The sequence below is a fragment of the Nannobrachium achirus genome (assembly GCF_963921795.1).
Source record: "Nannobrachium achirus genome assembly, chromosome: 10".
NCBI classification, from domain to species: Eukaryota; Metazoa; Chordata; class Actinopteri; order Myctophiformes; family Myctophidae; genus Nannobrachium; species Nannobrachium achirus.
In genome coordinates, this window is record NC_137819.1 from 22,536,419 (window position 1) to 22,563,823 (window position 27,405).

A 27,405-nucleotide genomic window follows, 5' to 3' on the forward strand; every position below is an offset into this window, starting at 1 on the left:
TTACTGGTCTGTTAAGTCGGGACCCTCAGAGATCCATTTGGTTCGAAGTGTACACTCCTGAGTGTACAGACCCTTACGGCTCCATTTGGTGCCATTTCTACCCTCTCAGAGTTACCGGCCCGTAAGTAAGGGTCCATTTGGTTCCCAACTCAAGGAGCCCCCTGGGTAGAGTTCTCAAATTCTGCCCTGAACCCGACCCAACCCGACCTGGGCCAGGCTCAATTAAAAAGAGAAAATATACATATATATCGTCGTTGTCGGGTGGAAACCTCGCATCTCCAAGTTTCAAATTAAATTAAAGCCCTGCTTCGTCAAGCAAGGCCGTCGCACAAAAGTAGTGAAAACAGCAGATCTACAAGCACACAACGCCTCGCGGTGCGAGGCGTTGTGTGCTTGTAGATCGGCTGTTTTCACTAGTTTAAATCATTTTTAAAATGATAAATGCCAAACGAGCGGTTTTGGACATACAAGGTTTTCATCGGACAACGACGATATATATATATATATTTTGAATCATTTTATTCAAATTTTGCCCGAACCAGACCCGACCCGATCAGGCCGGGGCGTCAAATGAATGCTAATTAGTGGGGTTAAGGTTAGGGCCGGCCCAGTTAGGGCCCAGTTACGGCCGGGCCTTCATTTTCAGGCCCGTTGACAACTCTACCCCCGCGGAACCCTACATTGAGAACCCAGTGTGCTACAGGCAACGAGAGAGAGAGAGTGTGAGAGAGAGAGAGAGAGAGAGAGAGAGAGAGAGAGAGAGAGAGAGAGAGAGAGAGAGAGAGAGAGAGGGCGAGAGCCTCTAATCCCCACACTCTCCGCTAACAAGTGAGCGCACGTGTCACACAAAAGGAAGGAGACAATTGGATCATAAAGGAGAGGTCGGAGGTCACGGGGAGGGGCGGGACGGGGTCAGATGTTTGTCAAACGCAGGGAGGGAGGGAGGGAGGGACTGTTGGCACATGGGAGTTAAGGAGTTTAGAGGCGACGGGGTGAGGGGTCGGGGGTCGAGGGGTCAAGGGGGGCAGGGTTGGGGGGTGATATTTCAGTGCATGGGCGCTTCCTGGTGGGGCGTGTCTTCGGCCTGTTGGGTCATCAGCGCCGCCTCGGAGGCGGGGTCACTGTTGAACTGATCGGAGGGGGAGGGGCTCATCTTGGTCTGAGATGGAGAGGGGGAGAGAGAGAGAGAGAGAGAGAGAGAGAGAGAGAGAGAGAGAGAGAATTGTTTCACACATTTTGTGTAAGAAGGTCATTCTCTGTGTCGACACACAATCACAGTACCAAAAGACACAACGTACCCATATATGGAGATCCATGTACTGTATATGGAGATATGCTGTGAGAGCCCAAACATGCATGTGAAAGTCCTGGCTATGACTTCTATGACATCTGACATCATACCCTTTTATGCCCATACATGAAGATCCCTGTCTGTAGAACCAGACACACAGATATATACTGTCTTGGCCATCTGTCTGGGCCATATATGGATTCTGTTAGTGTGGTATGTGGCCTCCATGGGCATTCCCATACGAAGTCATGTTAGATATGGGCTTAATATTGATGACACCAGGAACTCCATATACGGGCATAAAATGGATTCTGTTAGTGTGACATCACAGTGCGTGATGTCAGAGCGGCAAACCCATTCTGTTAGAGCAGTTCCCCTGACATCACAGTGACGTCACAGCATGATGTCAGAGCGGCCATTGAACCACAGTGTCAGGCATGACAGACAGACAGAGATACACACATACGGACAAGCTGTGACTGTTCACATACTAATCTGCAACCTATGGTCACAACTAAAGAGCCTCTAGGGTTGGGAGGAAGCAGAGGAACCGGATCCAACATTGAGGAACCGGATTGGCTTCCATCACATTTTTGGAAGCGGTTCTGAAAACCAGTTTCATCTCGCGGTCACAACCTCTGTGTTGTGTGGGTGCTGTCAGAACTGGGATGTGGACTTCAGCTCTGCTATACAATTACAATAATATGTATGCAATACTGTATATCAGTGGTTCTTAACCTGTGGGTCAGGGCCCCCAGGTGGGTTCCCACATTATTCTGGGGGGTCCCCAGATGATTAGCTTAATGTGCAACATTGTTTTCTCACTCAACAGTAAACAAACCAGCATAAAGTTTTACGTTTATACTAGAGGTATATGCACATTTCTAATGTGACAATTTAAAGGACTTTTTAATACCTCTAAAATTACAAATTAAACATTGGCCAACTTGTCAAATATTAGAGGCAGAAATTGTGAAAATAGCAGATCTACATGCTCACAACGCCTCACGTTGTGAGAGATCTGCTATTTTCACAATAGCAGATCTAGTGTTATACAAAATGTAATTCCCCAACTCTTAGTGCCCCAGTATTTTAACTGGGGGGTCCCAAGTTAAAATATGATTCTTTTGGGGGTCACAGCCTGAAAAGGTTGAGAACCACTGCTAAATTATGACTGAGATTGTTCAATACATATATCGTTGGAAATGGAATCGTTAAAATCCTAAAGGATCCCAAATTAGTTGTGTTCAATTATTCATAGACATTCAATGACATTTCTTGTAGAAAACAACAAAGAGATGAAAATAAACGTTAAGATGACAAAGAAACATTTTAAATACAAATCTGAAGAAAACATTTACCTAGAAATCTGGACATTTGAACAGATCTGCCTGTAATCTTATATATTGTTGATGCTGAAACATCCCAAAAATGTGTGTGTGTGTGTGTGTGTGTGTGTGTGTGTGTGTGTGTGTGTGTGTGTGTGTGAGCGTGCGTGCGCGTGTCTGTTAGGGCTGGGCTATATGACTTCAAATTACATTCTTTCGTGTAGATTTTTTTATCGATTATTCGCTAAACCTTACTGAGCAGTGAGCAGCAGTAAGTTGGTTAGAGGTGACGGTTTTGTCGGTGTGTGTGTTTTGGCGTGCGTACATCTGCCAGCGCACGTACATACACGCACGCGTGTGTGGGCTTGGGGGTGGCGTTTTAAAAATGGAGTCAGGTTAGCATCTCGGCACACCAATACATGTCATTGATTTGCCTCAGGGTGATTGATCTCTAGCTTTTCTCAAGTAGAATCTCCACACTAGCACCACTGGTTCTCATACGTTTTTTATGTCAAGGACCCCCAAATTAGGGGTCATCAATATGTCCGTACACGGACAAATGTGTCCGTGGCAAAGAATTGGTCTTTTTTTTACCACAACATTATCATGTTCTTATTTTGATCATAATACCCAATTACTGAATGTCAGTCTCCAGGTTTTCTTCAGAAGATTTATGACACTTACAGTATTTACTATGACACTATGGTATATTAGGAGTCTAGTACTAGTGGTTCTCAAAGGTTTTATTTACAAGGACCCCCTTAACTCTGAGAGTGTACAAATGGAACCTATGGTCAGGGACCACATGCAGGAAAATGTTCCATCTTTTTCTTTTAAGATTTTATGAAAATAGCTGATATAAAAGCTCACAGCGTGGCACCGAGTGCCGCGCTGCAAGCTTGTAGATCTGCTATTTTTCAACACATGAACACGTTCAATATCTATTATAACATATCATCGCTGTCTGGTTGGAAACAATGTCCAAAATTGTTACTTCTATAAAAGAAAGTTCTTGCAGATACAAGGTTTCCGCCCGACAGTAACGATATGAGGTTTTATTGTGTCTGCGGTTGAATTAATTTCCACTGAGTGTACAAAAATGGGTTCTCAACATCAAATAACAACCCAGACATGGAAATTATTTATTACTTCTAATTATGTGCTCACCTTCTGTAGTAAAAATATTCTTCGCCCTACTGTAGCTTCATATAAATTATATTTTTTGCCCAAATTGTCCCTCTGGGATTAATTAAGACTTTATAAAATCATTCTATAGTTTTGTTTTGCGTTACCTTTAACGTCCCCACTTTCTCCTCAAACGACTTGAAAGGCGGGGCATTTCTGTGGGAGAGAGGAAGAGGAGGGAACGCTGGTGAGTGACGGCCTGACTGACCAATGAGCAGAGAGAGAGAGAGAGAGAGAGAGAGAGAGAGGGGAAACAGAGAAAGAAAGAAAAAAAGAAAAGCTTTTTCACGGAACTCTCATTAACTCCGAGAGCATACAGGTCCATTTGGTTACATTTTGTACACTCTCAGAGTTAAAGAGGTATTTCACTTTAAAATAGCACAATAAAAGCTCACGCATCCGCTCTAAAAACGTGTTAAAACGAACCAAATTAGAAAAATTATTGTCAAAACGAACTAAAACTAGCCTATAATGAAAATTCCCAAACTATCGTAACCTTGGTGCACACAGAAGCTAGATAGCTCAGTTGCTTAACGCTGGTTTTTGACATTACCGAAACGAAGCGGATAAAAGCGCAGAACCTTTTTTGAGGCTTCTTTAGGACCTAACGATCGATTTTATATGGGTAAACATCATGGATTTTTGATGTTTACCCATATAATATCCATCGCTAGGTCATAAAGAAGCCTCAAAAAAAAGTTTGGCGCTTTTATCCGCTCCGTAACGGTAATTTCACTAAGCCATTGCACTAAGAGTAGACGCCCCAGAAAGTGTTTTAAAGTAAAAAAAAAAAGAAAAAAAAACTTAAAATGAACTTTCCGGATGTGACTTCATGTCCCCCCTTTTCAATGAGCCCTGCATGCAGTGCAAAGTGTGCCTTTTGGACATCCTGTCACTGAATACGTGTCACAGAGACATCTTAACAATACAGCAGCTTTCCACTGTGACCCCGTTTCTGTTCTACTGCTCCCTCCTCACGCCCACTTTCTGTGCCACGGCTTTCACAAGGGAAATTTCCACAGGCTGCCGAAAGCAAGACGTTTAAAGAACCCGGGAGGAAGGTTGTGTCCATTTTGTCTTCTCAAGAAATGATACACCATTAACCCATTAAGACCTGAAAAATCCTAATGGATTTCTGAAAAACGTATGTGGTGCTCAAACTTTTTAATGTCAAGGACCATTATAGTTATATGTATTTGACCACGGACCCCCATCTCAAAATATTTTGTTCCGGTGACCAAGAGAAAGAAAGATATGAGTTACAAATGTTTACTTTAAAAAATATTTTCACGATTAAAAAAATAAAATAAAAATAGCAGATCTACAAGGTCGCAGCACGGCTCTCGGTGCCGCGCTGTGAGCTTGGATATCTGCTATTTTCTTAATGGTTAAAGCATAAAATAATGGTTAAAGTGGTTCAAATTAAGTGACACTAAATGGTATTGTTAATGTAAGTATTGTGCTTTAATTAGTGGGGGACCGTGTCCAATTGATAACTCTCCTCTAATAACTAACCGTCCAGTTAAAAGTACTACTCTGTTGCACATTAATGTGTGCCTGGTGAAACCCTGGGCTGTTTTCGTCGTTTGTTTTCCAGTTCAGGTAATAAAATACTGCACGATAACAAATATGGCAGGCTGCATAAGGCCGACCTTATAGTACACAGCGACGTAAGCCAGTGGTAAACCTTTTCATGTCAACGACCCGCAAATTAATATGGATTTGGCCACATAATCCCATCTGAAAAGATGGTGTGCCCGGGATCCCCTTACAAGATTTGTGTCGTTGAAATGTTTCAAAAATGTTCTGAAATCGTCCTTGTTTTTCAAGATTCTTTGAAAATAGCAGCTCTACGAGCTCACATGTCACCTTGCAACGCGTTGTGAGCATGCAGATCGGCCATCTTCAAATGCCCAATGAATATGGGGGTCAAAGTGGTTGAACTTATTTTGATGCTCTATTAGCTTATTTAGCTGATGTTTACTGATGTAAACAACACAGCTGCAGCTAATCAAATTATTCAAGGGTGTGTTAAGATTCAGGTGTGGTTGGTAATGGTGTTGACTGCTGTCTGTGCTTGCACATTTAGGTGTGGCTCTGAGCACAACCTAAATGTACCACACCCGTTATTAACCTGATTAGCAGCTGTGTTGCTTACGCCATGTTTTTATTCTGCTGTGGCTTTCAACTTCATCTGGAAAACAAACTACGATATTATCATTTTTTAGCGTTGCATGCCCTTTAAACGAGAGCATGTCTTGGCTCTAGGAAAAAAGCTGAAGGACAATGCATTGTGGGACATTCACTAAAACATCGCTTTGAAGTCAAGTCATGCGCGTACAGGCCATTTGGTGGCTAATATTTAACCAAAGTGGATTTATAGCCAGCCAGCACGGAGGGACTCTCTCTGATACAATACTTACAATACTCCTGTGCTACAAAACAAAACCACCTTCAAGCGCTGAAAACCATACTAACCACTAGCGCTGACTGGTATATACGTATGTTTGGATAATATATTGGGACATTACTTGACTTCAACAGCAATTATGCTGCTCATTTGCCTCAATTTGAACACTAAAGATGGGAGGAAAATAGCCAGTACAGAACATACATCAATTGGTGGAAATATGACTCTTCAAAAGCATTGGACGCAAAAAATTGTCATTAGTCAGGCAGCAGTGACCACACAACGTTCCTTACCTCATGACCGGCATGCTAGCCGAATGCTGTATTGTACGTGTGCTATGCGACAGCATTAAAGGAAAACGGAGAGAAAGAGAGAGAGGAGTTAGTACAGTGTAGCAGTGGTTCTCAAAGGTTTTCATCAAGGACCCCCAAATTTAAATGGCAGAGGAGCCCCATCTGACAATACTTTGTGTCAGGGAACCCCATATAAGATTTGTGTTGTTAAAATGTTTCAAAAAATATTCAAAAAAATGTTTTCAAGATCATTTGAAAACAGCAGATCTACATGCTCACAGAGTGTCGCTAAGCATGTAGATCTGCTATTTTCAAAAGGCCTATGTACATATAGGATTAAAGTGCTTGCACTGATTTTGAAGATATTAACTCATTTTGCTGGGGACTCCCCTGGAATCCCCCCTCGAGGACCCCTGGGGGTCCCCCCGGAACGAACCCCACTTTGAGAACCACTGCAGTGTATAGCACAGGCTGCCCGGGCAGTATTGAGGGACAAAACAGCAAAGAAGAGCAACAGAGAGCAGTGTGTCTAAAGGAAAAAAAGAAGAAAGGTTTATTGCGTTGTTCCACTGCAGACAGAGCCCAGAAATCCTTTAAGTCCACATCTTCATCCTGATAAAAGTGTGTACGTGGACTGTATGTGATGGGCTAATCCTCCTCATTAGAGGAGGGGGATATCTTTGTCATCAAAACGTAAACATAAGCAAACCCTGAATGCAAGGCCAGCATACACACAAATCACAACTACCCTCCCCTCCCCTCGAGACAAACACACACACACACACGCGCGCACACACACACACACACACACACACACACACACACACACACACACACACACACACACACACACACACACACACACACACACACACACACACACACACACACACACACACACACACACACACACGTTTGTATTAATGTACTTGTGAGCACATCAACGTTTTATGAACCAGAACCCTAAAGCCTGTTGTACTTGCGTACCGGTGTTGCGCACCGGAAAAACCTGCAACAAGCTCGACGACAACGCGTCACACGTCACACCTCAACGCGCTCTAAGCTCGTAGATCTGCTATTCCGGGCGCACACCGGCGTCTAAATCGGGCACACTGTAAATCCAACCCCAAACCCCCTAAACCCCTCTAAATGCCTAATCCTAACCCCCACAACCCTCAATCTTTTTCCCAGTTGAAAGTCTTAGGACAAGGAAAGCATATATTTTGTGAGGGCCAAGGAAAATGGTCCTCTCAATGTGGAATTCTCACATTGTACTATCTTGTGGGGACATCTGGCCCTCACAACTATAATGATACAAGCCCCCCCCCCCCCCCCCCCCCTAACTTAACCCCCCCTCACTTAACCCCCACACGCTCACATGCACGCTTCAATGCCATACACTCTCCCTACACCTGGACCGGCTAACAGGTCCAGGCTAATACGTGAGATTGCATTTCTCAGCACACTGCAGCTTTGGGGCCCCTAATAATCTTGTTTGGAGCCCGTTGATCCACACAGAGAGAGAGAGAGAGAGAGAGAGAGAGAGAGAGAGAGAGAGAGAGAGAGAGAGAGAGAGATTAGCATCTAGGGGGAGGGTGTGTGTGGTAATGGGGTGTCAATGGTGGTGGAAAGTAATTAAGTACATTTACTCATGTACTGTACTTAAGTACAGTATTCATTTATGCTTCTATACTCAAGGAAAATGTTTTATTTTTTATTCCAGTCCTATTATTTGAAAATGTTATTTGCTACTATTTGAAAACAGCACATCTACAAACTCACACAACGTGGCGAGTTGCGATCCTGTAGATTGACTATTTTGAAAATGTCTGAAAAAGAAAATTTGTGAAATGGACCTACGTTGGTGCTTTAAGTGCATTTTTACACCAATACTTTTGCACTTTTAACCACTTGAACCCCAAATGTTTCCCATTCACTAGAAACAGACAATTTTCAAGCTCACAACGCATCACAGCGTTGTGAGCTTGTAGATCGTCTATTTCCGGGCAGAAGAAGGAAACAGCCGTTGTGCAGGTCTTCTGTCAGTGAGAACACAGGAAGGTTTCAGTGGTTACAGCTGGTATCACAGCGCTAGGGTTGGTAAATCATTTACATCAGCGCTGCCCGGGGCCCCCGGGGCCCCCTGGGGGGAGCAGCGACAGAGATAAGGAAGGTTACACGCGTGCACGCACACACAAACGCACACGTTTGTATTATACTATACTTGTGCAGGGACATCCACATCTCAGGGATGCCGGTTTTACGACTTTGAGTGCTGTTTTTAAAACAATAACGCCTAATCTCGAAATAGCCAATCTATAAACTCACAACGTGTCACACTGCAAAGTGTTATGTGCTTGTAGATCAACCTATTTTTGTAGTAGTGGTAGAAATCAGGAATAACTCAAACCCTTACCCATAAACCTCAACCTGAAGCTTTTCATAATTGTAAATCGTACATCTAAACCATATTTTAATTTCATCAATCTTTTTTATAAAACAACCATTTCTCTCGTGAGGACCAGGAAAATTGCTCTCACAAATGTGCCTTTCTCAAATTCTTGTGGGGGTATTTGGACCTCACAAGTAAAGTGTGCGCACACACTTGCGCGCGTGCGCGCTCCACCAGTAAATCAGCTATAGGTGCTCCACTCAAGGGCACTTTGCTTGGATGTTGAGGTAGAGGGGGTGGGGGGGGGGGGGGGGGGGGGGGGGGTGGTCTCTCATACGCTCACCACCGCCACCAACCAGAGCTAACCTGGCCGGTCACGGGGTCTCGCACCTGTGACCTTTAAGGGCTGCAAAGGGTCACTTCTGCATCCCCCGTCCCTCCCTCCACCCACCCATCCATCCCCCTCCCCCCCAGCTTGTGGATTAAGGGGGGTGGGTTTTAGAATGGGGATGGACAGAGGCTGCCGGGTGCATTATGCCGGAGAGTGGATGACTGGGGGTGAATTAAGAGAGATTACACTACAGAGTTGATGGGCGGAGGAAGCGAGTGGTAGAGGACTAATAGATCGCATGCAGAGACACAGGACAGCTAGCGCTAATGCTCCCCGCGCCTGCCGCCGGGGCACAGAGAAAAGAGACAGGGTTGGGGTTAGTACGGCGGAGGTTAAGCACAAGTGGAGAGGTTTAAGGGAGACGTACACAGTGAAATGCACAGAGGTCATTTATTTAAGTGTGAGAATGGATACATGGCCACTTTTGACCCTAGTGTCCCTCTTTTTGTGGCATGTCATTTTACAATAATGAGAGAGAATAGCTGATCTATAGCCTATCTACAATCTCGTAAAATAGCCGATCTACAGTCTCACAACGCGTCGCGATGTGACGCGTTGTGAGCTTGTGGATCGTCTATTTTTGCGGTGCGACAAATAGGGCTTACACGGTTCAATCGTGGGTAAGTGATCTTTTTTTTGGTTAAAATACATCACTCTATTTTCTGATAGTAATCGTTGCTGTATACTGTTTGTTCATTAACAGGGCTCATCCTATCCCTCCACAATTGCCAAATGGATGCCAATTTTATCCAATCAGGAGAGAGAACTCAAGAAGTGATGATTTTCCCTTTCCTTATTGGGTAAAATTGGTATCTCGACCTGAAAATGTAATTAATAAAGATCTGGAGATACAGTACTTGGAGGCTCCTGTCAATGATCAAACACTCTAGCAACGATTATCAGAATAATAGAGCTTTTGGTTTAAATCAACTCTCTGAATTGTACTGTGTAGGAAAGAGCCATAAGAGTTGCTGCAGCAGTCACAGAGTTACACATCATCAGAGGACAGGTTGGCTAGTAAGGCGTGATCTACAAGACTTTCAGCTGAAGCGCTAACTAGCACGACTCGACGCAGCCTTACCCTGAGACATTAATGGCATTAGACTGCAACCTGTAAACACCAAAAGCACGGGGGTCAAGTATTAGTACTGTTAGATCAGTGGTTCTCAACCTTTTCAGGCTGCAACCCCCAAAATAACCATATTCTAACTGGGGAGCCCCACCCTGACTGACGAGCACTAAGAGTTGAGGCGTTACATTTTGTATAACACGGTTCTATTGGGAAAATATCAGATATACATGCTCACAACGCCTCACAACGTCTCGCAACGCGAGGAGTTGTGAGCATGTAGATCTGCTATTTTCACAATTTCTGCCTCTATTATTTGACAATATGACCAATGTTTATTCTCTTATTTTAGAGGTATTAAAAGGTCCTTAAATTGTCAGTAGAAATGTGCAGATACACTCTACACGCTTATACTGTATGTTGGTTTGTTTACTGTTGAGTGAGAAAACAATGTTTCACATTGAGCTAATCAGCTGGGGACCCTCCAAAATAATGTGGGGACCCCCCTGGGGGTCCCGACCCACAGGTTGAGAACCACTGAGTTAGATCAATGCTTCTCAAAAACATGTTCATATCGAGGAGCCCCACATATGGAAATATTTGTGCATTTAAGATTTGTGGGGTTAAATTGTTTCAAACACATTCAAACAGTTTAGCTTATTTTCAAGATGTTTCTTTTTATCAGAGCTACAAGCTCACAAACCCATCACATCACGACACGCTGTGAGCTTGTAGATCGGCTATTTTAAAATAACCGGTGTATAATATATTAAAGCGGTTGAACTGATTTGGATGCTACATTAACCACTAAAGGACCCCTGAGGGTCCCCACACCCCACTTTGAGAACCTCAGTGTTAGATGTTTAAAAGCATTCACAGTTGACAAGGTGACATGGTAAACAGACAGACTGACAGACAGACAGACGGGGTACATGCAAGATAAGCTGTCAATCTCATGCACTCATCAGTTATCTGGTGGAATGTTGTTTTACAGTCACTGTATAGGTGCAGTAAGTGATCTTTGTTTGTTAAAAAAAGTAGTAAATAATGTAGCTCTATCTTCAAATCAGTAGTAAACAGCTCTATATTGTGATAGCAATCATTGCAATAGAGCAGAGTTCCCCAATTAGTTTTCCCCACGGGCCGAATTATGTCTAGGGTACCAAGCTGAAGGCCACAACATTGCAGGGGGCGACGGCGGCGTCCCCGACTCCAGCGACAGTTCAGATATCGTCATTGTCGGGTGAAAATCTTGTATGTCCAAAACCGTTCGTTTTACATTTACCATTTAAAAAAATATTTAAACAAATGAAAACAGCCGATCTACAAGCACACAACGCCTCGCACCGCGAGGCGTTGTGTGCTTGTAGATCTGCTGTTTTCACTACTTTTTGTGCGATGGCCTTGTATGATTTGGGAAAGAGTGTACAAATTTGGAGATACGAGATTTCCACCCGACAATGATGATATACTAGTGTTGTTGCTGCTCTTATACCACCATTATTACTGGGGTTGGTGTGGGCCAGACAGTATAGCTCCCTGCGGGCCGCAAATGTCCCGCGGGCTGCCTATTGGGGAACCCTGCAATAGAGTGTTTTTTCAGAAACAGGGGTCTCCCTGTCTCTCTCCGGCTCTTTGGTATATAAAAGAAAACACATTTTCAGGATACAGGATAAACAAGTGGAATTGGAAGTGATGACAGAAAGAAGTGAGCAGGCAAAATTGGAACTGGAACACTAGGTGGAGAAATGGGTACTCGTTCTTGATAGGATGAAATATGCAAACACTAGAAAAAGTATTTTCTGTAGAGAGGGGAGACACCCATTGAACAAACGCTCTAAAGCGATGATTACTATCACAATATAGAGCTTTAACTTTACCAAAAGTATCACTTAGACCAGTGGTTCTCAACCTGTGGGTCGGGTCCCCCAGGTGACAGTAAAATGACAGTCTGTGGAAATCAAGAGCTTTTTTACACATCGGATGCCCACGTGATCCCTGACGTCTTATTTGCTGGTGCCCATGGCAACGCGTCATTTTACCTACCGGCGAGAGTACTGGCGAGAAAAGTAATCCGAGTAAATGTAATCCGAGTATGTCCTGTTTATTTCGCGAAAATCTTTTCTTTCAGTCAGGACCGTTTTTTATCATTTCTAAGCCACAGTGTTTGTGTTACGGCATGTAGAAGAGGCTGCCGTTTTGAGAAAAAAATGAAAAAAGGAAGAGAATCCGGAGAAAACAGCACTTTTGTGCAGCCGGTAAACAGGAAGTCAACGAGCCACACAGCACGTCCGGGTGACGTAATTGCGCGCTGCATGTTGGGAAATGGAGTGGTTTCATCACCGCGGTAGCCAAGTGCAGTAGCTACAGTACAGTATAGTTTACTGTACAACGCGTCAAACGCGTCGTTGGGCACTCGTAAAGATCAAAGAGATTGACGCGTAGACACCACACCACGTGGGCACCCGATGTGTTAATACCTAAAATAATAAAGAGGCAACATCTATCTATAAATGCGAGAAGTCTCTGCGTGTGTGTGTGTCTGTCTGTGTGTCTGTAATCCGCGTATCTCGAGAACCGTTCGTCCCACCGGCTTCAGATTCGGCACGCGCGTTCCCCGCCGCGGCACGGAGTGCAGTGCCGGGTCTCGACCCGACCCGACGCGCGTTTTTCCCGAACCGGCGCGAAACGTTCGGAATCTCCTTATGCGGGGTTGATTGTTGACATCACAAACAAACCTCCTCGCTAATGGGGAGGAGGGGAAAAAAAAGATGTGGGGAAAAAAGCATGCTTGAGCCTTGAGGATGGTGCCCCCGTCTGCAGCACCTTCAGCCCGTGCATAAGTCCGGCCATGCATGTGATAACAATTTTTTAAGGTTTTATTGTAGAAAGTGCCTACAGGTAATATAGTAATAATATAGTAATATAGACTTTCTATGGAAAACTTCCTTCATAGGTTTGTTCACCAATCCAATGGGACTCAACTAACAATGTCCCAATGTACCACTGATAATAGTTTTGTAAGGTTTTACAGTAGAAATGTGGAGTAATATAGCTCCAAAGTTGCCTACAACGCACATATTTTAGACACTTTCTCTGGACTTTGTGCATTAACCAAAAAACTTCCTTCATAGGTTTGTTCACCATTCCAATTGGAATGGTGAACAAACCTATGAAGGAAGTTTTTTGGTTAAAGCTCAAAGTCCAGAGAAATAGCCTAAGTAATATGCGTTGTAGGCAAATTTGAAGTTATATTTCTCCACTTTTCTACTGTAAAACCTTACAAAACTATTATCAGAGGTACAATGGGACATTGTTAGTTGATTCCAATTGGAATGGTGAACAAACCTATGAAGGAAGTTTTTTGGTTATTGCTAAAAGTCTAGAGAAATCGTCTAAAATATGTACTTGTTTTTGAAAATAGCTGATCTACGAGCACACAACGCCTCACAACGCCAGACAATGTGAGCTGATGATCTGATCTGCTATTTTAACAATATGTATCTGTGGCACTGAGTCAAACTGGGGTGTGGGGGGGTCGTCCCCAGTTCAAATTGGATTTTTTTTGGGGGGGACACAGCCTGAAACGGTTGAGAACCACTGACTTGGACTATCTTTAAAGGGGATGTAAGTGACACTAAACTGACCACATTTCAGTACACGGAACAGTAAACAATACAAACATTCACTCACAATCTTACACGTATCCCCTATCCCTTCAGTGATACTTAGTGTGCTTATTAGTTGAACTATAAAGCCATTATGACATTATTATTATGATACTGATCTGTTTGTACACTATTGTTCAGCATATCACTCAGTCCGATATGTGCGCTGAAACTCACTGCACAGACACTAGTCAGGTTCAAAATGTAAAAAATAAAATAAAAATAAAAATAGCTTCCTTAAAAGTTTTTGGAGTTTTGCAAAACTATACATATTTGGAATCTTCAGAGCATGGGGAATACAAAAATCAATGTTGTCATTTGCACAGACACCTGCATGTCCATCATTTTGGACATTCACAATGGCCACCATAAAATGCATAATTTGATCTTGGCTTCTAGAGAAGGGTTAGGGTTAATAACGTTTGCTAATCCTTAGTTTTTTGGGTCAAGGAATCCAATAAAGAGATATTGATAATTGCTCAGAATCTTGTAATGGTGCCCTCAAGTGGTGTCCAGGGAAATAATCATAATAATATGCTTCTATCTGATAGACATTATGTAATAATATTCATTTACATCAATTATGCATGCACATATTTTTTTTAGCAGTGTTTGCACATTTGATGTATACCTTTATTTATTGAGTCGTGTTGCACAGCATATTTGCACTTAATAAGTAATTTGCACAGATACATTTTTGTTTTAGATTTTGTATTTATTGTGTTTATGTATTATTAAGGCATTTATTGTATGTGAGATCACACCCATTTGAATGGTGCAGTCTAGTTCACCTGGCTATAAAAGGCTGCTGCAAGTTATTAGTCAGGGTCGCAGGCCTAAAAGCTCAAGGAATAGTGTTGAAACTGTGATGTCATGCTGTACTTTTTATTTCTGTTTTATCTATTAGGTTGGTCTTTTAAGGTCCACAGAATGAGAGGCCTGCTCTGCCGGAAACATTGCGAAAAAATGTTATGTCCATTTGTATATTCACTGTCCCATCGACTTCACTATACAGGAAAAGAAAAATATTTTAAAAAGGAAAAATCTGCTTTAAGTAGCATGTCAAACTAGGGGTTCTTCATGATTCCGAATCCATTGCAAGCATTTGTTTTGCTTGAAAAACATTCCTTGGGCAACATTTTTACCCCACAAAACTGTGAAAAGTGTTGAGTCATCAAAACAAAAGTGTAAAAAAAAAAAGGTAAAGCGAAATGAATCACCTTTCACAGTTTTACATTTAGAGCATGGCTCTCATTTTGTGGACCTTAATGACCAAACTAATAGATAAAACAGAAATAAAAAGTACGGCATGAGATTCCAACTCACAGTCACAACAACTGGCAAAAAAAAAAAAAGATTCTAGTTCTGTTCAGAATTTGTCGTCTCACGTCTTTCCACATAATATTAGAAAACGTTCAATAGTGGGCTCGATAAAAGTCCGACTCAATAAGCAGGATCGATAAGGTCCTCATTTTCAATAAAAATGAACGAGCTCCATCCCAATAGCCATAGTTCGGTGTGACCAAATTGTTACCACATTGTTTACAGTTAAAGGTTGTTTTTTTTCCCTCCATTGTGCCGATGGTGGCCTTCACTCTTTACAATGAAAAGGTTTTTTTCTCCAGTGTGGATAAGCTGGTCTCTTCAGGTGGCTTAAATTATTGAAACTCTTGTCACACTGTTTACAACAGAAAGGTTTTTCTCCTGTGGATACTAGGGCATTAACAAAAAAGTCGACAAGTCGACTCATTCGACTTCATTACACAAGTTGACTCCCACCAGAGAAAGTCGAAGTTGAAGAAAAAAAAAACATTCTATTGTGAAAATAGCAGATCTACATGCTCACAACGCCTCGCAACGTGAGCATGTAGATCGGCTATTTTCACAATTTCTGCCTCTATATATTTGACAATTTGGCCAATGTTTAATTTGTCATTTTAGAGGTATTAAAAAGTCCTTAAATTGTCACTTTAGAAATGTGAGGATGCCCTCTATACACTTAAACTTTATGTTGGTTTGTTTACAGTTGAGTGAGAAAACAATGTTGCACATTAAGTTAATCATCTGGGGACCCCCCCCCCCCCCCCCTCAAAATAATTGGGGGGTCGTGTGTGATGTGATAACGTCATCAAACCATAAAGTCGACTTCAACTCAACTTTTTACCGAGCTTTTTACCGAGTCGAGTCGACTTGCAAAAATCACAGGTCTTTAATGCCCTAGTGGACACGCTGGTGTATCTTCAGGGCACTTAAAGGGATATTACACTTTCAAAACTTTTTTTTCGTCTAATCAGGCTTGTATGAACACCCTGAACAGTTTTTAATTTGCTTCATTCAGTATTTAAATATTTGATGTAAATGTTACCAGCTCCAACACGCCCAGGCCCTCTCCACATACACACCCATTGTAACTTCAAACTCCATTTTAACCATGATAGATTCATTAAAAACACACATTATTTTTTCTGGTGACTCATAATACCCTCCTAATATGTGAGCAGACCGTGTTTTTTCAATAACTTTTTTCATTTATTTTCAATAAAATATTATTGTATTTAATGTTTTCCATTTTCCCAAAGAATTATTAAAAATCACACCCGTGTGAAGTGGAGCTGTGTGTGTGTGTGTGTGTGTGTGTGTGTGGATCATGTGTACCGATTTTTGTGACATTTGAAGAAAATATGTAGGAAAAGGAGCAAAAAGTGTGTTTTGGAGAAAATTCAAGATGGCGGAAAATCTATCATGGCGCAAATGGGCGTGGCCTATATGGGGAGATGCGTCATGACCCAAGGAATCCAGGGAAAAAATATTTTTAATTTTCCGACCTACGGTTCAAGAGTTACAGGCCAAAACGTAAAGTGGGGTGTTATGGCGCCACCATGCGGCCAAATGACACAATTATTTTTTATTTAATCCTTGAAATCATTATGAACCTCCTCTCCAAGTCTTGAAACTCTAGCCCCTATGGTTTGCGAGAGACAAATAATTGAATGTGAGTTTTTGCGATTCCCATTATAAGTCAATGGGGAAAATTAATTCACTAATAAATTAATATCAATTAAACTATAGAACCTTTCTCTTAGAAAAGTAATAGCCCACGATTCCCGAGTAAGCCGGTCGATTTGACATATGGCGCGAGTGTGTGGTGGCAAAACTGTGGGACTAGTGGCGTGCCGAAGTTTAGGAAGTTCAGGCTACATACAGACAGACAGACACACAGACAGACAGACAGACACACACACACACAGACCCACACAGCCACGTATAGGGAGCCTGTGCTTCACACAGCTCCAAAAATAAAAGAAAAAGGTTATTGAAAAAACACGGTCTGCTCACGTATTAGGAGGGTATTATGAGTCACCAGAAAAAATAATGGGTGTTTTTAATGAATCTATCATGGTTAAAATGGAGTTTGAAGTTACAATGGGTGTGTATGTGGAGAGGGCCTGGGCGTGTTGGAGGTGGTAACATTTACATCAAATATCTAAATACTGAATGAAGCAAATTAAAAACTGTTCAGGGTGTTCATACAAGCCTGATTAGACGAAAAAAAAGTTTTGAAAGTGTAATATCCCTTTAAGACAGTGAACCTGTTGTTGCACAGTTTACAACAGAAAGGTTTTTCTCCTGTTAGACCAGGGGATATTACTGATATTTTCACAAATTGGTACCACCCAAGGTGACCGTACGTTTTTTACATTTTTGTCTTCCTACATGTCTCTAGTTTATATGTTGATATGATAATCCTTTCTGAGAAGTAGCTTAACCCTAACCCTTAACCCGCTAGAGTCGGTGTCCCATTAACTTTACATTACAGGGAAAAAAAGGTAAAAAATAATCAGATTTATGTAGCATATGAGGGGTTTTTGATTATGAATCCATTGCAAGCATCTGTTTTGCACAAAAAACATTCCTTGGGCTAAAACGGCCCCCTTAATGTGTGAAAAGTGATGACTCATCACTTTTCATCCCTTTTTCAAACCACTAAACCGTCGTTCTTTAGCGCAAGGAATGTTTTTTGTACAAAACAGATGCTTGCAATGGATTCAGAATCATGAAAAAGCCCTAGTTTGACCCCTCATATGCTACTTAAAGCAGATTATTTTTTACCTTTTTTTCCCTGTAATGTAAAGTTAATGGGACACCGACTCTAGCGGGTGATACCATCAATTAAGCTACTTCTCAGAAAGGGTTATCATACCAAAATATAAACTAGAGACGTAGGAAGAAGAAAATCCAAACATTTTACGGTCACCTTGGGTACCAAAATGTGTATTATCCCCTGTACTATGTGTGGATACGCTGGTGTCTCTTGAGGTCACTTGACACAGCAAAACTCTTGTCACACAGTTTACAATAGAAAGGCTTTTCTCCACTATGGATACGATGGTGTGCCTTGAGGTGACTTAACTGACTGAAACTCTTGTCACACTCTTCACAGTGAAATGGTTTTTCTCCTGTGTGGATAAGCTGGAGTCTCTTGAGGGTCTTGACACAGTAAAACTCTTGTCACACTGTTTACAGATGAAAGGTTTTTCTCCCGTGTGGATACGCTGGTGTATCCTCAGCCAGGTGACTTAAATTACTGAAACTCTTGTCACACTGTTTACAGATGTGAGTTTTCTTCCCTGTATAAGTCAGCTGACGTGTCTTTACTTCTCCTGGTTGAGTTAACGTCTTGGTACACTTTTGACGACTGTAAGACTTTGGTTCGTCTGTGTCTCCTCGTTCCTGGCTGGTTAAAATTCTGGTGCTCTGCTGGAAGGATTCTGGGGGGATCTGTCCATTTATGGGCATTTGGTAGTAGAGGTCTTCATAGCTCGATTGAGATCTGAAGTATGTACAATCAGAACCGCAGAACTTAGCCTGGTAAGATCGAGACCACACTCCTTCCTGGAGTGGCGGTTCATCATGAAACCTGCATCTATACATGGACTGTGATAGGGACAGAGCTTTAGTTTCTGTTGGGTAATGGACAATTTAATTATCTCTTTCTGACTCGGTACGTTTTTTCTCTACTTCTCTTACACCGTAGTCAACAGCAGTCTCAGAGGAATGAAGTGTAATTCAAAAATATCTTCAGGTCTTATACTGTATAATGCTGAGCAGAGCTCTGGTCTGACCTCACAACACAACCGGTTGCCATGCATGCCTGACAACACCGATGTGCGCACCCTCCCTATTGCAAGAGTAACATCATCAATATGATGATGTGAGTCACGAGGAATCCACTGGGTCTTACCATTTATATTTGACTATATATTGTAATGTCAAATGAAGCAAGAGCAAAAGCTTCACTTTCCTGTTGTGCAGCCGCCCAACCCGGATAAAATTACTCAGAAAGTGTACAAAACACAGGTTCACTTTGCTTGGAAACATAATCTGGGACCGAATACAATAGTGTGTTGCCTATAGCAACCACACTAAATAGCACTGATCACTTCACACTGGGTGTGATTTTCCCTTGATAGTTCAATGTGAAAGAAAATAAATGCATTCTTCCCCAACCTGCTGCACACAGACTACCATGGCATCAGCCTGAGCTCAAGACAGCTAACAGGATGATCCTCAACTGTCTTGTGGCTGTCGTCTTCTCCCCCTTGCTGACGTCGGTCTAGGCAGGGTTTGAACCACTCAACCTTCGCATGAAGGGCACATGTACTAACCACTACGCCAACGTCGCGCTCCCGACCCTCTACTGAGAAACTCACAGAATGGTTTCCGCCCGGTACGAGTAACAGGCGAGCAGATACTGGCACTGAGGAGAATATCTGAAGGGGTAAGGGAGCGGAACCTGTCAGCGGTGATCACCGTTCCTGAAAAGGTGGCCCAGATGATAGAGGCAATCTACAGCCAGACTCAGACTCAAGGTCCTAATCTGCGACTGTGACACCAAAGAATGTGATATCCTAGCGGGCGTCCTACAGGGTGACACTGGCCCCCCTCATGTTCATTGTAGCGATAGACCATGCATTGAGACAATGCTAATGGCAGAGAGGTCTCGAGGAGGTGAAGGCAAGTACACCTCATCATGATTACGGATCTCGACTTTTCAGATGACATAACCTTAATCTCGGATACAGCAGAGAAAGGAAAGGAACCACAACTACTGGCAGTAGAAATTGAGTGCTGTAAGATCGGCCTCAAGCTCGATGCCAAGAAAACAAAGGTACTGACAGTTAACACAGAGGACACAGATTTTCAGTCACATTGAACTATTAAAGACGGACTGCAACGGAAGTTCTCCACTGGCTCCACTTCCTTATGGTGACACAGTTCCTAGTGAAACGGTCCAGGAAAGCAAGACATACTGTAGCGCTGGAGGGAATGTGATTTGAAGGTCAGTAGGTGAAGTAGGTATAACTAATATGTAAAGACGGGTGGGCTGACGAATGGCGCTCAGTGTCACAGCGTCGCTCCTATAGATTGACAAGGCAGTGGCTACGGAAACACATTTGTGTCCATAGGAAATGAGATGTCGGCTGCGGCTTGTGATTGGCTGTACCGGAGGCAAGCCAGCACAACACACTGGCCCTGCTGTGAGGAGAAGACGAACGGGGAGGCGGGGGAAGCCATGCGAACCAGTGGATCGCGGGGAGTAGCTGAAGTTGAAGTAGTTGAAGTTGATTGACACAAGCACCTTTCAGTCATTCTGACCTCATGAATTATTAAGTAGACTTAACTTTGTTTGTCATCACACATAATGTTTTTGTTTAGGGGCTGGACTTATTTACTACCTAATTCAAAAATATATGCATCATTGATGTAAATGTACTACCTAATGTAATGCAATATATAAGAACCATATTAGTATGATTATTTCCCTGGACACCCCTTGGTGGTGCTACTGCAAGATGCTGAGCTTCCTTGACCCAGAAAACATAGGATTAGCATATTTAGTTAAGTTTATAGGTTAACTAGAAGCCAAAAGATAGCACAAATTATGTATTTTTATGGTGGCCATTTTGAATGTCCAAAATGGACTCCATTGAGGTGTCATGCTCTGAAGATTCCAAAAATTCCAAAAACGTTGAACAAAAACATCCCTGTGGAAACTCACTTTTTGAGTGATCACAGTACACTACGTTTTGTTTATTATTTATTCTAAAAGCAAACAAAAAACACTTCTTGATTATTTGATTAATCGAAAAGGTAATCAATAGCTGCATCCATATTTTCGGTGTGTGTGTGTGTGTGTGTGTGTGTGTGTGTGTGTGTGTGTGTGTGTGTGTGTGTGTGTGTGTCTGTGTGTCTCACCTGACGTCTTCCAGCTTGCGGCTGATAGCAGAGCCCATGCTGGTCAGTGCTGCAGAGGCCTTCAGGCCCGCTTGGGACAACGTCTCTGATGTCTTCTTATAGCTGGGAGGAGGACACAGAGAGACAGAGGGACCACAGGGGACAGAGTGGACAGACAGAAGGATGGAGGGAGATATGATGCAACGTTAATGTCAGATACAACCGTTTGCTTTGAACACAACATTTATATTTTTACGGTACGGTACTGGCAGGCAGAAAGTCTGTCATTTAGTGTGGAGTTCAACATCCCTTTTACTCATTATAAGGGGAAATCGTGGATCTACAAGTTTGTGAACTTGGCTACTTAGATTGGCTATTTTTGCTGCACGACAGCATTGTTTCATGAAGTATAAAACAGGACTTAAAAAAGCATTACTGAAAACATTTCCGTGTTCCTTGACGGAAGCCAACAATTTAAATACTTGGAAATAAATAAATGAGTGGAACCTTTTTAATTACAAAATAAACCTACTACTTCCCCTTGAAACTCTCCCCACAAAGTAGCTTTAACTTTTGATTTAAAAGGTAGTTTGGTTTTGTTTTATAATATGCAAAGGTAGGTTGATCCATTCCATAAGGGGATCCCAGAATAGGAACAAAAAAATATATATAGTGTTCCAATTTTGTCTGATCACTTCTACTTTCAATTCTCATTTCCATTTCACAATCCTGTATCCAACATGAGTTCTTTATCCTGATTGGATACAACTTGTATCCCAACCTGAACATGTATTTTGTGTTTATTAAAGAGCTGGACGGAACGAACACTATAGAGCAAGTTGCTCTATAGTGTTCGTTCCGTCCAGCTCTTTAATAAACAGATCTATTTTGTGATAGTAATCGTTGCCAACGATTACTATCACAAAATAGATCTATTGAGCACTTATTTTAACAAGAAGAACGACTTAAAGCACCTTTGAAAAGTGCTATTTTACCTTAGAAACACTGCATAACATAATGCTTGCTCTTGTGTTACAGTTATGTTAGCTTCCAATCATATTAATCAGACAGTTCATGCTAGGGCCATTTTGTGAACATGATTATGTTTCAGTTAAACTGGATCTTCAACGGGTAATAATACAACTTCCTGCATTTCTGTTAGGTCAGCTGCATGCATGGGACTTTCCACAGAAACCACCAAATAGACCATCATTTGCAAAGAGGTTGTCTAGTAGCTGCATTATGTTTCGTTATGTGAGATAGTTTGACCAACCCACCAAAACAGATGCTGAACTTACCAATTCAAGTTATGGTGTCCGCTAACCTAGGGGTTCTCAAACATTTCCATGCCATGGACCCCCAAACAGTCATAGTTTCTGACTGCAGCCACCTAATTGTCAAATGGTTTACATTTTGTAAAAAATATATATATTTGTTTCTTTTTCATTTTCGTCACCCTTCCCATTGGCCTCCTGATGGTCTCCGGGCCCCACTTTGAACACCAGCGAGTTAGCCAACTCTTTTAAGACAGACAGTTGCATCATCGTTTTATATTAGTTCAAAAGGCTTCAGCAAAGTGTGGTGAAAAAGGGAAGACATCAGAGAAAGTCTTGCTCATTATCCACAATGCTTTATGTCTGTCTCTCACACAGGCCAGACACACAATAATCTCAGAAGAGTTGTAAGCCTATGTCTGTCTAAACACAATAAAAACAACAGACACAACAGTGGAGAGCGATGACTAAAAAAGGACAACACAAGGACCAAATGGGTTTATCGATCTTTTCCCACTAGACGACATAAATATGCTAAATGGCGTCCCGGTGTATTTCATGTTGCAGTGTTATCAGATCAGTACCTGGCCCAGGCTGTTCCCTAGCAACGCCATCCCACTGTCAAGCTCTGTGGTCTCATAGCAACCGACCACTACCCCCTCATGTCCACTACCCCCTCATGACCACTACCCCCTCATGAGTTACAAGGGCCGAGTGGGTAGAGAGGCCGTGTGGGAACCAGAAGGTCACCGTGTTGGTCTCCCGGCCCGCCCATGTGTCAAATAGGGATGGGACGATGTGAACATTTCATGTCATGATTATTGTGGCCAAAGAATTATCAATTTACGATATTATCACGATAATACAAATATGCCCAACATCCATTATCCTGGGGAGGATCATCTACAAGCTCACAACACGTCGCATGAGCTTGTAGATTAGCTATTTTTTTTGGCAAAGAGATTTGGTAGAGAGTGAAAAAAAAAGACGGTATCAACTCAAGTATGTTATTTCCAGGTCCATTTTACCAATTATAGAGGGTTTAAGACAGTGGTACCGGATATGCTGCTTGGAAAATAAAAGCTGAATTGATCCCAGTGCCTGACGGAGGATAATTTCACGATAAATGTATCTCTAAGATACGATTACCGTGAGTGCTTTTTAATAATAATAATAATAATAATACTCTGATGCTTTTAGTACTTTTATTTTGTATTACAAGCATATTTTGATGCCAATACGTTTGTACCTTTACTCAGGTCAAATTTCACTTGTACCAGAGTAGGCTTGTAACAGAATATTTATATATTCTCAGTCTGATGAAACTTCAGCTCACTCCTCGGCCTAATTATTCAAGTCGCTACCGGCCTATTCCTGGCAATACCCTATACCTCAGATATCGACGCAGCTTTCTCCTCAGTCACCCACATCTGTTGAGACGCCAACTACGGCTGACGAACCCGAAATATACATGCCAACGGCGCATCTTCCTTCTTCATCGGTATCCATCTACATCGGACAGGGATGTGGCATTGCTACCTTTTTTTTAAAGATTTTTTGGGCCCTTTTTTATTGATAGTATCCAGTCGAGATATACTGTAGAAAGGGAAGGGGTGAGAGAGAAAGTGACACACAGCAAAGGTCGTCGGGACTCGAACCTGCAGCGTGCCTCAGAGCCTATGTGGGCGCCCCAGTGGTATTGCAACTTTTACTTAAGCAAAACACCAGAGTACTTCTTCCACCATTGGTGAACATGTGCATGTAGGTTCAGTTGTGTCAACCCAAATTTAATGCTCCGACAAAAATAACAGACATACTATTTTTACTAAATATCACACCTACAGTACAAGTTCACAAGGCGTGAGCTCGTACATAGGCTATTTCCCGACATGTGGCACCGCGTTGTGCGACATGAAGTGGGCCTTACTGTACGTACGCTGTGGATGTAGTGACTTCCTGCCAGCTCTTGGTGATGTTCTGTTTGAGCTCGTTGAGTGGAGTGATGCCCAGTTTCCTCTTGATGTCCGCCAGGTGCCTCTCCTTGGCTGCCAGCACCTGGGACAATGTCTGAATCTCCTCCTCCACCTTACAGCGCACGCGCACACACACACGCACACAATTGCGCGCACGCACGCACGCACGCACGCACACACACACACACACACACACACACACACACACACACACACACACACACACACACACACACACACACACACACACACACACACACACACACACACACACACACACACACACACACACACACACAGTCACACACACACAGTCACACACACACAGTCACACACACGCACACGCACACACACACACACACACACACACACACACACACACACATTCATTTGAAACGTTTAAAATGTAAAAGGGCCTTACACTTATTGCCTGGGGCAGGAGAAAATCATCAACCTGCAGGCTAGTTCAGTGGTTCTAAAAGTGGATTTCAGGGACTCAACAGGTTCCTTTATAGGCGTCTAAATTTACGCTTCTGTAAGACTGTAACTTTGACAGTGTACAACCAAATGTACCCTGACGGGTGCATTTGGTTCCATTTGTACACTGTCAAAGTTAAGGGGAGACCTTGACATTTCAAAGTTTGAGAACCACTGGTCTAGTTGGTGCATGTACCATTTGAGCGAAATGTTTTGTTTTTCGTTGTCGATTTCTCCCGTCATTAGTTGTGGGCTGCCACTGTCTGCCTTTCCGGGAACCTCTCTGTCTGAGCAGGTGCTCCAGACCCGCCCCAAAAAGTGTGCCAGTTAACATTTCACCTGACACAGTCGTGCGGCGATAGCCTGGGATCCAGCCCAACTTACTACGTTTGTCTTTTTCTCAGGTCACTTCTCAATCTGGCCAGGGTCCATTTGACTCGTATTTCCGTTACACAGGCAAGTCAGTGTACGTTTTACTGTACTGTACGTTGCTTAGATCAGTGGTGCAGGCCAGGGCAAGTAGACACATATACTGTAGATGGGGCTAAAGTAGATTGGAGAAGTATACTTGCCCTGGAGGTAGAGGTGGGCAATTCATTTACCAAAAATATAAAAGAAAATATACAGAAAAGATTTAGAACCCATACCCAACTTAATCTTGCTCTTGTAGGTTAATCAAATAATCAAGAAGCACGTAATTGTGATATATTTGTATTGTTGTTGTTGATATTATCATCATCATCCTCTGCTGCTAACCTTGACCAGGTCTGCTTGCAGCTCCTCCCTCTCCTCGTCTGTCAGGGCGGGGGGCGTCGGGGGTCCGCTGACCGTGGTCACCGCGTCCTCCCCCACCTCGGGAATGCTGTCTGGACGCTTCTGAGGACCTGGAGGAACAACACCACCCAGAGAGAGAGAGAGAGAGAATGAAGGGAGGAAGGAAGGAAGGAGAGAGAGAGAGAGAGATGGGAGGATGGCAAGGAGAAAGAGAAGGGTGACGAAGGGGAAACAATGAGGGAGGAGGTGAATGAGAGAGATCGAGAGGTATGAAATAGATGGAGTAGGAAGGGAGAAGGAGAGAGGAAGAAGAGACACAGAGAGAGAGAGAGAGATTTATGTTACAGCTGTGGGAACTAGGGATGGGATGATATGAACATTTCAAATCACGATTTACAATATTATCGCGATAATCAAAATCCATTATCCTGGGGCGGAACATTTGCCAAAAAATAGCAGATCTACAAGCTCACAACGCGTCGTGAGCTTGTAGGTCGGCTATTTTTTGGCAAAGACATTTGGTAGAGAGTAAAAAAAAATCTGTATCAAGTACATACCGGTATATTATAAGTACCTTTTACCAATTATAGAGGGTTTAATATGCAGCTTGGCAAATAAAAAGTGAACTGATCCCAGTGCATGATGGAGGACGATGTCACGATATATTAAATCTCCAGTCCACGATACAATTATCGTGAGTGTTTTTTATCACGATAATATCGCTTATCGTCCCATCCCTATAGTGGGAACTGCATGGCTGAGCGGGTGGTTACTTTAGTTTGTTCCTGCCTCGCTTTCGGAATCCAAAATCATGATCGGCAATCTCTCAGGCTCTAACACAGTGGTTCCCAACCGGGGTCCCCAAATTATTTTGGGGGGTCCCCAGATGATTAACTTGTTTTCTGACTGAAAAAAAAGAAAACGAGCATGTCTGTCCGCCGTAATGTTTAAGTGTATAGAGGGTGTCTGCACATTTCTAAAGTGACAATTTAAGGACTTTTTAATACCTCTAAAATTACAAATTAAACATTGGCCAAATTGTTAAATATTAGAGACAGAAATTGTTAAGATAGCAGATCTACATGCTCACAACGCCTCGCGTTGTGAGCATGTAGATCTGCAATCTTCACAATAGAACTGTGTTATAAAAAGTGTAATGCCTCAACTCTTAGTGCTTGTCAAAATATGATTATTTTGGGGGTCACAAACGGAAAAGATTGAAAACCACTGCTCTAACACACACACGCGCGCACACGCACACGCACACACACACACACACACACACACACACACACACACACACACACACACACACACACACACAAACACACAGGTCTTTGATGTAATGCAGTCTCCAGCTAATATGAGCAGCAGAACATCAATAATACAAGCAGAGAGTGGATGGAGACGTGGGGGGGGGGGGGGGTCTCTGACAGCGCCGGGGGTCCCTCCGATACCGGGGTCATTAGGAGCCGTCACTCACACGCTCTGACCTGTTGACCCCTGCACACTGCACAACACCAACCTGCCACGGAACACCCTTCTGTTCTCTCCATTGGATAAAACCCACTCTCATTGATTTTACGGTTGAAACATGAGAATGATGGACACAACAGCACGACAGTAGGCAGTGGGGGAAAGTAA

The 27,405-nt window shown here is 42.7% G+C and overlaps 1 protein-coding gene across 1 annotated transcript in view; it reads right to left on the reverse strand.

Moving 5' to 3' along the window:
* Nucleotides 1-502: 502 nt before the first annotated feature.
* The window catches only part of tpd52 (tumor protein D52), a 61,251-nt gene continuing 34,348 nt past the window's right edge, over nt 503-27,405 (reverse strand). The window contains exons 2-6 of the mRNA XM_080734845.1: nt 25,744-25,871; nt 24,474-24,622; nt 21,285-21,386; nt 3,912-3,960; nt 503-1,159 (exon numbers count right to left, since the gene is read on the reverse strand). Of these exons, the coding sequence (XP_080590971.1) occupies nt 1,046-1,159; nt 3,912-3,960; nt 21,285-21,386; nt 24,474-24,622; nt 25,744-25,871 (542 nt within the window). The 3' untranslated portion in view covers nt 503-1,045. The remainder of the gene's footprint in view (nt 1,160-3,911; nt 3,961-21,284; nt 21,387-24,473; nt 24,623-25,743; nt 25,872-27,405) is intronic.